General features: G+C 37.5%; 1 protein-coding gene and 2 gene segments (V, D, J or C); 1 reads left to right on the forward strand and 2 right to left on the reverse strand.

The window, feature by feature from the left end:
• Window positions 1-598: 598 nt before the first annotated feature.
• On the reverse strand, window positions 599-1,212 carry LOC134878429 (Ig heavy chain V region 5A-like). The segment is given in 2 exon segments: window positions 599-1,000; window positions 1,097-1,212. Coding segments are annotated over 2 exon segments (409 nt in total).
• Window positions 1,213-1,975: 763 nt separating this feature from the next.
• Window positions 1,976-2,425, reverse strand: LOC134878034 (immunoglobulin heavy variable 3-21-like). The segment is given in 2 exon segments: window positions 1,976-2,289; window positions 2,377-2,425. Coding segments are annotated over 2 exon segments (363 nt in total).
• A 3,994-nt stretch (window positions 2,426-6,419) lies between these two features.
• Window positions 6,420-11,338, forward strand: cabp5b (calcium binding protein 5b). 3 transcript variants are annotated; one of them, XM_063903438.1, is made up of 6 exons: window positions 6,420-7,463; window positions 8,745-8,775; window positions 8,890-9,033; window positions 9,556-9,665; window positions 9,834-9,981; window positions 10,643-11,338. In XM_063903438.1, the coding sequence occupies exons 1-6, from the start codon at window positions 7,413-7,415 to the stop codon at window positions 10,705-10,707; spliced, it is 549 nt and encodes a 182-aa protein (XP_063759508.1). In that variant the 5' UTR covers window positions 6,420-7,412; the 3' UTR covers window positions 10,708-11,338. The 3 variants fall into 3 exon arrangements, with proteins under 3 accessions (XP_063759508.1, XP_063759510.1, XP_063759509.1); XM_063903440.1 differs by having other exon boundaries at window positions 6,435-7,463; window positions 10,638-11,338; XM_063903439.1 differs by lacking the exon at window positions 10,643-11,338 and adding an exon at window positions 10,274-10,465 and having other exon boundaries at window positions 6,443-7,463.
• The last annotated feature ends 333 nt before the right edge of the window (window positions 11,339-11,671 follow it).

Raw genomic sequence — 11,671 nt, forward strand, 5'->3', positions numbered from 1 at the left:
ATTTTAAATTGGTATCATTTGTGATTGGGCTGTAAGTCTCTTTGCAACATTGTTGTGTAATTCAGTTTTATCAAATGAAACTTACAAATAATGGATTTTAGTTACTGTTGATTAAAACAGAGGTATTAACATTATTGTCATTAAAAATACTTTGAGTTCAATAAGTCAATAAATCCCTTTTCAGGCTAGGTTTTATCTACATTTCATGTCTTTAGCATTCATATTTTTAATCATAGCTGATGTTTTGTGTCAGATAAAGAACAGGAATTCATGCATTTGTTTTTGGGATAAAACTCTGACATCCAAAACGATTTGTGTTGTGTTTTGACTCGTAGATTTTATTAATTTGTATTTGTGAATAAATAGTGTGACCAATATTGTTAGAGCTGAAATTGATTTTAGATCAACTTTAATTTAGAGCTAAAAAAAAAAAGCGATGACTGAAAGTATATAATTATGGGTAAGACAAAAGCCTCATATTCAACAATTTAAAGAGGTGTTATTAATTTTGTGTTCTGGAAATACATAGAGTAATTTATAAGTGTGTCTAACCTCTAAATGTTTAAACTGATGATGTAACAGTGAGCTGGTGTTTAAATCATTGCTGGTCTGAGGGCTCCTCCTCTGGTGGCTTCATGTAACAAGTGTTCAGGCACTGAGGGGTTTTTGTTCAGCTCTACTGATGGTTTGTGTCACAGTGTGTCTCTGGCACAGTAATACACAGCAGAGTCTCCAGGCTGCACGCTCTGTCCGTTCAGAGTCACTGTTTTGCTGGAAGAGTCTAAGTCGATACTGAACTTGCTCTTCAGTGAATCTTTATATAATGTGGTGGATCCAGCAGCTACCATTCCAATCCATTCCAGTCCTTTCCCTGCAGGCTGTCTGATCCAGGCTGTGTAGTAGCTGCTAACAGAATAAGAGACCTGACAGGTGATGGTCAGACGTTGACCTGGCTGCACAGTCACAGAGGCTGGCTGTGTCAGCTGTTCACACTTCACACCTGTGGAAAGAAACATGTTGAATAGTGAGCGAGGTTAATAGCAGTGAGCAGTCAGTGTGAGCGTTCTGTCAGTGTCACTTTCTCAGTGAGACTCACAGGATCCAGCAGCCAGCAGCAGCAGCAGAGCTATTGAGAACATGGTTGGTGTTGAAGGTGACCTGATGGAGCTTCTCTTCTCCTGCTGCAGCTGACAGCATGATATCAAGTCTTTATAGCAGACTGTGAGGAAGTTCACTTTGCATAGAGAGGGACACTGAGCGGCTATAAAAGAGGGACGGACCGTCCTGTCAAGAGTAGTCGAAGTTTGGATTGTTGTTTCAACATATGAAAGAAGATGTAATATTTAAAAGAATAAATGAAAAGTGTCTTTTTATATCTAATCAAACATCAGACAGACAGTATATTTAGTGTCTGATTGGTCTTTTGGTAGCTGCTCTCTGATAGAAGCAGTTTTATTCAGGTGATATTTCTTTCAGTATCTTGATGATGTTGAGCTCAAGTGTTTTTTTTTATTGTGAAAAGCAGAACACAAAGCTCTGACTTTGTTTTGACTCGTTGAGTTTTTGAGGTACTAACAGTGTGTGGTGGGTGATTTAATGTATACAAAACAAGCTGCACTGTTAGTCTCATACTTTTAGTAGAAAATGAACAGTCTCGTCAGTGAGGGGGATTACTGCTATGACAGCAAAAGGTCAGTGAGGAAGACTCTCCTCAGGGATGTGAAGGTTTGTCTTATTGCAGTATGATTTATTCGTTTAGCTTTTAGCTTTTCTACCTTCTGTTTATCATGAATGAATGAAGACATTTGTTTTGATTGTTGTCTTTGATAACTTGGCTCAGTAGCAACTGTTGGTTTCATTTTCATTAAAACTACAAGAAGGAAAGATGTAGTCAACAGATAATTGTCCTTGTACTCTTTCAGCACAGTAAGGACGAGGGCTGTAGGATTTTTTACAGCTGCTCAACCAGCTTCAGTCACTGTGTCTCTCGAGCACAGTAATAAACAGCAGAGTCTACAGCCGTCAGACTGCTCATCTGCAGATACACCTGCAGTCTGTTGTTGTCTCTGGAGATGGTGAAGCGGCCTTTCACTGACTCAGAGTAGTAGATGTAGCTACTGCTTCCACTGATATAAGCGATCCACTCCAGTCCTTTTCCAGGAGCCTGTCTGACCCAGTGCATCCCGTAGCTACTGAATGTGAATCCAGAGGCTCTACAGGTCAATCTGTGAGAATCTCCAGGGCTTTTAGTCACCGGTTCAGACTCGGTCAGAGTCTGACCATCAACACCTGTAAGAGGATAAAAAAACATCTGGTGAAATAAGCTGTTGACACAATTCAAATCTGTGTTAGATTAAGTTCAGTAAAGATGTTCACCTGCCCAGCAGACAGTGAGCAGCAGCAGTCCTGTCCTATAGTCCATCATGTTAAACTGTGTGTCCTCTGTCCTCTGTCCTCCTCTCATAAGTAGAGGGGGAGATATCTGAGCTTTGCATGGACTCCTCCTTTGAATTGAACTATTGAACCTTGTCCTCTTTTATCCGTAATATTTATGTTTAAAAATATCTTTTCAAACAAGAGAAGTTTGGGGGTCTCTGCTGGAGCTGTTACCTCCGCGACCCTGACGGATAGGCGGGAGAAGATGGATGGATGGATGGAAAGAACCATCAGATTGTAATTGTTGTTCTTTAATTTGACTAACTCATATGAGCAACTTTACTTCTAATAACTTTTTTTACTGTTGTTACAATTCTAAACTAATTTAGAAATGTGTAAACAATATGTTAGAAGGACACTGAGCGGCTATAAAAGAGGGACGGACCGTCTTGTCAAGAGTAGTCAAAGTTTGTATTTATCTTACTAGCATTTATTTTGGTTTCTTTATTGTTTAATACTTACTTAAAATTACAGTGTTGACCTTCTCTGTTTTGTTCAGTTTGTCAGCAACCTTAGGTCTTACAATAAGTTCTGCTTTCATTCTGCTTTTTTCATTATTATTTATGAAAACACTTCACACCTGCCTCACAGAATAACAGATGGGAATTATATTAATCCCTCCATTGATGCAGAAAAGCACATGTTAGTAGAAACCATGAAAAGAGGAAGTCACTAACCTCCGAACTCAACTGTTGCTTTCACATTGTGTTGGTAAAATGCAATAGTGGTTTGTCATATTATTTTAGATGAAGTATCTTTTGCTGCCCCCTTTTGGTGATAGTAGGAATAATTTGTTTACATTTATTGTAGAGCCTCTGTGCTTCCTTTAAACAGTGTGTGTTTTTGGCGCAGTAATACACAGCAGAGTCCTCTGGCTTTAAGTTGGACAGCCTCAGATGCACCATGCTGTTGGTGATTTCTATACGACCTTGAACACTGCTTGCATACATTGTTTTACTTGCATCATAATAAATTAGCCCCATCCATTGCAGTGCTTTTCCAGCAGGTTGTCTGATCCAGTGCATGCCATACTGAGTGAAATTAAATCCAGATGCCCTGCAGGAGAGACTGAGGGCTTCCTCTGGCTTTTTCATCATTGCAGTGAAGGGAATGGACTCCAGAGTCTTGCCATTCAAAACTGCTATACAACCAGAATTAAAAACACACAAATGAGAACAAGACAGGAACAAATGCCAGGGGAAAAAAAACTCTGGGCTTTATTTGAATCCTCCACCTAAATCAAATTTACAAGTTAACAATGTTATAGAAAACACAAGGATAGTATACAAAAATTATGTGAATTCAGCAGTCATAAAATAATATTGCAGCATGAAACTGAGCAACTTACAGGGCAAACAGAGGGCTGTCAGCAGAATCACTTTGTCCATCATCTGGAGACTGAAAAGGGAGCCGCTACACAGTAACCCAGTAACCCAGAAGGGAGTGGGAGGACAGAAGTATACTCTCTGAAAACTCTGGATTTGCGATAGGGGCTGATATTTTATTCAAATAAATCTCTTGGATAAAAATGTGTTGCATGTCATTTCATGCTTTTGAGCAACACTCTGACAAACAGACTCACCAACTACGATAACTTGTGCTTGTGATTTGCAAAGATTATTAAATTAACTATTAAATTATATTTTTTTCGTATAAATAAATTCATAACATGTTTATATAAATTATATTTTGTGTCTCTACTGTGACATGTTTCCATAGCACCTCTTTTCACCCTCTGTCTGAAACCAGAGCCCAGTTTGCTGTGATTGGTTAGCTGGCTGGTTCTGTTGTGAAATGTCCCGCCCCTTAGCCTATCATGTACAATGTGTTGGAGCGCTTGTCACTAGAGTCTTACAAAGTGATGTCATTATGTTACTAAAGGCCCAATGTCCAATGTAGCGTTTCAGGCAGGTGGGGGGGGAGTGTGTGCAGAATCTCCCTCTGGTGGGAGATTTAGGATTTCAGCCTTTGCAGACCATTTACATGCACAATGACCTACAGTGGGGCAAAAAAGTATTTAGTCAGCCACCAATTGTGCAAGTTCTCCCATTTAAAAAGATGAGAGAGGCCTGTAATTTCTATCATAGGTATACCTCAACTATGAGAGACAGAATGAGGGAAAAAAATCCAGGAAATCACATTGTAGGATTTTGAATGAATTAATTGGTAAATTCCTCGGTAAAATAAGTATTTGGTCACCTACAAACAAGCAAGATTTCTGGCTCTCACAGACCTGTAACTTCTTCTTTAAGAGGCTCCTCTGTCCTCCACCTGTTACCTGTATTAATGGCACCTTTTTGAACTCGTTATCAGTATAAAAGACACCTGTCCACAACCTCAAACAGTCATACTCCAAACTCCACTATGGCCAAGACCAAAGAGCTGTCAAAGGAGACCAGAGACAAAATTGTAGACCTGCACCAGGCTGGGAAAACTGAAACTGCAATAGGTAAGCAGCTTGGTGTGAAGAAATCAACTGTGGGAGCAATTATTAGAAAATGGAAGACATACAAGACCACTGCTAATCTCCCTCGATCTGGGGCTCCACGCAAGATCTCACCCCGTGGGGTCAAAATGATCACAAGAACGGTGAGCAAGAATCCCAGAACCACACGGGGGGACCTAGTGAATGACCTGCAGAGAGCTGGGACCAAAGTAACAGAGGCTACCATCAGTAACACACTACGCCGCCAGGGACTTAAATCCTGCAGTTCCAGACGTGTCCCCCTGCTTAAGCCAGTACATGTCCAGGCCCGTCTGAAGTTTCCTAGAGGGCATTTGGATGATCCAGAAGAGGGTTGGGAGAATGTCATATGGTCAGATGAAACCAAAATAGAACTTTTTGGTAAAAACTCAACTCGTCGTGTTTGGAGGAGAAAGAATGCAGACTTGCATCCAAAGAACACCATACCTACTGTGAAGCGTGGGGGTGGAAACATCATGCTTTGGGGCTGTTTTTCTGCAAAGGGACCAGGACGACTGATCCGTGTAAAGGAAAGAATGAATGGGGCCATGTATCGTGAGATTTTGAGTGAAAACCTCCTTCCATCAGCAAGGGCACTGAAGATGAAGCGTGGCTGGGTCTTTCAGCATGACAATGATCCCAAACACACCGCCAGGGCAACGAAGGAGTGGCTTCATAAGAAGCATTTCAAGGTCCTGGAGTGGCCTAGCCAGTCTCCAGATCTCAACCCCATAGAAAATCTTTGGAGGGAGTTGAAAGTCTGTTGCCCAGTGACAGCCCCAAAACATCACTGCTTTAGAGGAGATCTGCATGGAGGAATGGGCCAAAATACCAGCAACAGTGTGTGAAAACCTTGTGAAGACTTACAGAAAACGTTTGACCTCTGTCATTGCCAACAAAGGGTATATAACAAAGTATTGAGATGAACTTTTGTTATTGACCAAATACTTATTTTCCACAATAATTTGAAAATAAATTCTTTAAAAATCCTACAATGTGATTTTCTGGATTTTCTTTTCTCATTTTGTCTCTCATAGTTGAGGTATACCTATGATAAAAATTACAGGCCTCTCTCATCTTTTTAAATGGGAGAACTTGCACAATTGGTGGCTGACTAAATACTTTTTTGCCCCACTGTATATAACACTACAGGAAAGGGAAAACCCCATAAAGCATTATAGGCTAAGCATAATGATGCAATAACTTATGTGCATATTTTTCACACAAATATATAAAACTAGCATGGTAAGAGAATACAATGTTATTTTACTTGGCCATTTAAATGTGTCTGTATGTAGTGTAAGAAACAAGTCGTCATGTAAAAGATATGAAAAGTGATTTCATAGAATGATCTGGCATTCAGCTCATGTTATCAGATAATGCTGATCCTGTTTATGTACAGCGCATACTGACCCAACCAAATTCCCCACATGGTTTTGTGTGATGAAATCAGTCATAGCGCTCTTTTATTCCTTTCAGGGGCCTCTCATGCAATGCAGCAGATAATTTAGCTTTAAATATGAGCGTTGCGTGTAGATTAAGAACATCTTCTTAAATTGCACAGATCCAATGCATGTATTGTTACGTAACAGACTGATGATGTTATTTCTCATGTGAAAATAAAGAGCTGCAATCATCAAGCCTGCTGAGATTAATAGTCACCACAGTTAAAAAAAAAATCACTTACCTTTTTTAGATTAATTTTACATTTTAGAGCTTTTAGTCATAAAACAAAGATCTTATTTTGCCCACACATACAGCTCCGGGAAAAATTAAGAGACCACTCCACATTTTTCTTTAATCTTTATCTCTACATGTATGGCAGCCAATCCAGAGTCTGTTGAATTCCAACACAGACAAATTGTCAGTAGTTTATAGAATACAATTTAAAAATGTAACTCAAAGACACGTCTATAAATAATAAAACAAGACAAAATGATAATGCTGAAGTGGTCACTTCATTTTTTCCATGGCTGTATATAGAAATCACATTCATAGTCCTTTTAATAGTAGTTTTTTTCCCTCTACAATTTCCCATCTGTTGTATTCTGTTAACAGTAAAAGCTTTATACAGACATCCAGTCATGTACTCAAACGCACCCTATGAAAGTATGAAAGGATTCAAACAACAAGCAAACATATACAGTATATTTCCTTTTTTCTAATTAATAAGGTTTGAAGAGAAGGTGTTTTTTATCAGTATAAAGCATAATAACTGTTCAATAATGCTCTTGTTCATGCTTAAGCTTTTAAAACAACTGTAGTGTTTGTCTTGTATATGAAATTACGTATATGCACAGCATTAAGCTTTCCCTACGAGACCAAAGCTGCAGAGATAATCCATAAGAGACCTCATCCCGACTCTCTGGCATACGCAGATCACTGCTGTTTACGGTTTACACACAGACACATGCTTGGACAGAGAGAACATCTAAAGACTGAATGAGAGAAAGACATAGAATTATTTTTAACAAGGAAATAGTAGTCCAGGATCTCGACTGAATCTGTCGTCATGAGTATTAAACAAGCCTGCATCTTTCTCAGGGGAGGATCGAGGAGACAAGTAAGACTTTTTATTTTTGTCTTTACTGTACAGTTTATGATTTCATTTTTGCGAAAATGATATCATTGTTTTCTTATTGTTTTATCAGGAATGTATATCTTACTATCATCTGATTGTTTTCTGTGAAACAAATATTTTTGTGTTAATATGTTTATTCTTTATGGGGTTAATTCAAACTAATGGCACAAGTTTTAAACTACCGTCGTGGAGTAAAAGTGAGAAGGCAAACTTTTTATATGATGCATTAGACGCTCAGTCTTTGTGCTATTTCCATAAAGTTAAAAAAGATGTTGACACTTTCTATTTCATAAACAAATAAGAAAAACATGTTCACAATTTTTAATCTGAACTACTTACTTTATAGACAAATATACATATTTTAGTTTGATATGTAAGTGTTTATATTTTTTACCAGAAATGCAAATGCTGTGCTGATGTAGTAATCCTAAAATTAATGTACTTTACATATGATCTGGGGTCAGATAGGATTCTGTCAGAGTAAAATAAAAATTCAGAAAGGATTGAACAGATTACATACAAATGAAGTACATAAAGCCTATTTCATCTATATATAGGATATGATCGTTAACCCGTATTTGCTGAATGTGCAGACATGACACATTACTATGTTTTGTCAGAAATAGCAGGTTGATACATAATAATTATACCAGTATATTAAATATATTATATCATATATAAAAGTTATATTTCATGTGTAGCAAAAAAAATGAGAAAGCAAAATCTTACTTTTCATATTTTCTTCACTATAAACAAATGATATACCTGAAGCTCACACTAATATGTTTCGGAAGTGAATGAAATGATGAGAGTCCTTTGTTATTACATACTGAACATTTATTTAACATTTTCACATTTTACAAAAAGACCATATGCACCTTTATAAACAGCTTACTGTTAATAGAGACAATGGAAATCATAAAAAATAAATAGTGTTCATCAAAGAGCATAGCATGGATGGTGCTGATACATATTTGAATTTGTTTTAATAAAATTATGTTAAATTATTCTGTAATGTAATGAAACATACTTTACATGTAAAAATCTCATTGACATGGTTCCCTTTAAATTGCTTCTGCTTACTCCATGAAGGCGTAATTCTTAGACTGCAACACATATCCATATATCCATGAATAGAGCTGATACGAGCATGCCCTGACACAGTGTACATATTTGCAGATATCACAATAGTTGTAAACTTGGTGATAAACTGCTCAGTCAAATACAAACTAACAACTATTTCCGCCTTTTATGGTTTTGCAGACAAGGGATCTTACACACGATGAGATTGAAGGTAGGTTGTTTTTTTGCTTTCAGATACACTTGAAATGTGCTGTGTTATATTGCTATCAATCTAAAGCCAGTTGTAAATTCTAGTAACAAGCATCTTGATTATGTCTCCCTTTAGAGTTACGTGAAGCTTTCGTAGAGTTTGATAAAGACAAGGATGGTTTCATATCCTGTAAAGACTTGGGGAACCTGATGAGGACGATGGGTTACATGCCCACTGAAATGGAGCTCATTGAACTGAGTCAGAACATCAACATGAACTGTGAGTAATATCCTCCAATGTATGACTGAAAACAAACAAATGTGTCATACTCCATTAGAGCCATCAAGGTGGTTATAGAAGGACCAGCTAAAATCCATCATTATAACCTGGATATCTCCCTTTTTTGCCAAATTAACAATGGTTTTGTACATTTAGTAGTTTAAATAAGCATATTCCATACCTATTTGGTACTATGGTGCTATTATGGTCTTTAATATATCTTCAAGACCAATGAAAGCTTCAGGAAACGTGTCTTTCAAGCTCTTCTTAACAATGGTCTCCTGAGACAGAGAGCAAATTTGCATATTTAGGTTTTGAAAGTAGCCTGCCACGACAGAGGAGCAGAGCCCAGATATAATCTTAGGTATACTCTTTACAGTATCTTACAGTTAGATGTGAAACATGCACATCGATAAAGCATTTCCTTTTTTTTATTCACAATGATATTAAAGAGCTAAATCTTAGCTTTTCCTCTTTCTGATTCCTGCTCAAAGTAATATTTCATTCTTTGTCTTATCCCAGTGGGGGGACGGGTGGACTTTGAGGATTTCGTGGAGCTAATGACCCCCAAGCTTGTGGCTGAAACTGCAGGGATGATTGGGTTGAAGGAACTTAAAGAAGCATTTCGAGAGGTGAGCTCAGCACACCTATCATCCCTCTTTTTGGTCTTTGGCTCCCCATGGTGGATGTTACATGAACATACTGTAAAATCTGAAATCTGCTTTTTGTGATTGCAATATGAGTCTGGATCGTCCACAAGCTTTGCACTGATTTCTTTTTCCTTTACCTCGCTCCTGTAGTTTGATTTAGATGGTGATGGTAGTATCACATCGGAGGAGCTGAGAAATGCCATGAAAAAGTTACTAGGAGAACAGACCTGCAAAAAAGAAATTGACGCGGTGGTCAGAGAAGCTGACAACAATGGAGACGGAACAGTTGACTTTGAAGGTCAGTAACAAATACACATGAATAGACATGCACATAAAAACATTAAATCTTTTGTCTTAAATTTGAAGCAAGATAAATGTAATCTTTGGTTGAAATAAAGGTTTTTAAGTGTTAAGGAAAAGAAGCAGGGTTCTGCTGTAAGCTAACTATTGCTCGACAACAATATCTGCCATGAAAAGAATACACTCTTTAATTTCAAAGCTGAACTTAGTGTGAAGCTTTCCCAGCTGTATTAGTTTGCAATAACGTACAAGAATTTAGCTAATCAATATCCTAATTATTGTCTTTACAGAGTTTGTGAAAATGATGTCACAGAAATGAGGACAAGGATGATTCTCGATGATCACGAATAGAAAGATGTATTTTTATTCAGTTCTGTGATAACTTACTTCTTATGAATACTTGTATTTATGTTATTGTTGTTTGATTTTGATCTTTAATACACAAACATGTGGAGCTCAATTTATTAAAGTGTACAAAGAAATGTCTTCGTTCTGTTCGAATTGATGGACACACAGATACTAAGGTTTAGGTGGTAGCTCCAAACCTTCATGAAAGTAATAAATGAGCAACATAAGAAGTGTGTGTGATGTCTAGCCAAGCATGGTGGCATTAGCCTACTCCTTTCTAAGGATATCTGTTGTTGTTTTTCCAAGTTTAGTGGTTGAGGACATCAACATCCCCTGGTCCTACTACTCGCCTGCTGTAGAAAGGGTCTTCATTTAATCAGATCCACAGGACATTATCGTTATCTGAGAATGTTTGGCACTGACCTCACCAAACGTAGTAGTTGCAGCCTCGACCCTGGAATAAAAAAACATCTATCCCTCTGATGACACCTTTAGAAAATAATTTCAGCAGGACGACTGTCCTCTGCTTCCTTGCCTCCGATGCTTCTGTCTAGATAAGGTGGGAAGCCGGCTATCTGCTCAGTATTATGTAAATATTACAGATCTTTAGTTACTTTTCAATCAGATTAGTTTTACAAAATATAAATGAACTATACAAAATAAATATATGTTGATGTGTTAATAGGACGAGCTACCCAGCATTTAATAAATTGCATATTACTTTTGGTATTTTTAGTTTAAGTATATTTTGATGCCAATACATGTCAGTTTTTCTTCACTGTTAATGTTATAATATAAAAAATGCCCCTTACCATAAGTCAGGGGACATTGGTTTACTCAATAACAAATGGGAACCGCTAGTTCAGACAGAGCTTTCCAGCTTAGCTAAATCACAATCCATTTGATTTTTTTAACAAGCCGATTATTATTAATCCGAACAAATATGACTATTATTTCAGAATGGCAGGTTGCCAACGACAATAAAAAAATAACAGATTTGTTTCCAACCTTTTTGTTCGTTTGGCATCGTTCACCGAAAATAATCCCTCTATGGTCCCTAATGCCTTTGCATAACAAAAGGCCAATGAGAGCATTGTGGTGTGAGAGGCACGAAAGCTATTTTTGTCTTGAAAATAATTGTGCTGGTCCTAATCTTTTGACAGCGTAAAGATTGTCAGTGAAAAAAGCCCTACAGTGTGTTATGCAGTCAAGATTTCATACAACTGCTCGGAAACAAAACGATATTGGTTCAGGAACCTGTGGTAAATGCAAGATATAAAAACTGTAATGTGAAAGATAAATATGTCATAAAAGGTTATAAAGCATTGCAGTTAAATGTA

This window comes from Eleginops maclovinus, chromosome 16 (genome assembly GCF_036324505.1).
Source record: "Eleginops maclovinus isolate JMC-PN-2008 ecotype Puerto Natales chromosome 16, JC_Emac_rtc_rv5, whole genome shotgun sequence".
Classification (NCBI taxonomy): domain Eukaryota; kingdom Metazoa; phylum Chordata; class Actinopteri; order Perciformes; family Eleginopidae; genus Eleginops; species Eleginops maclovinus.

Coding starts and splice junctions, on each gene's coding strand:
- cabp5b (XM_063903438.1), top strand. CDS start 7,413: ATGAGTATTAAACAAGCCTGCATCTTTCTCAGGGGAGGATCGAGGAGA. Junction 7,464..8,744: donor GGGGAGGATCGAGGAGACAA/GTAAGACTTTTT, acceptor ATGGTTTTGCAG/ACAAGGGATCTTACACACGA. Junction 9,666..9,833: donor TTAAAGAAGCATTTCGAGAG/GTGAGCTCAGCA, acceptor TCGCTCCTGTAG/TTTGATTTAGATGGTGATGG.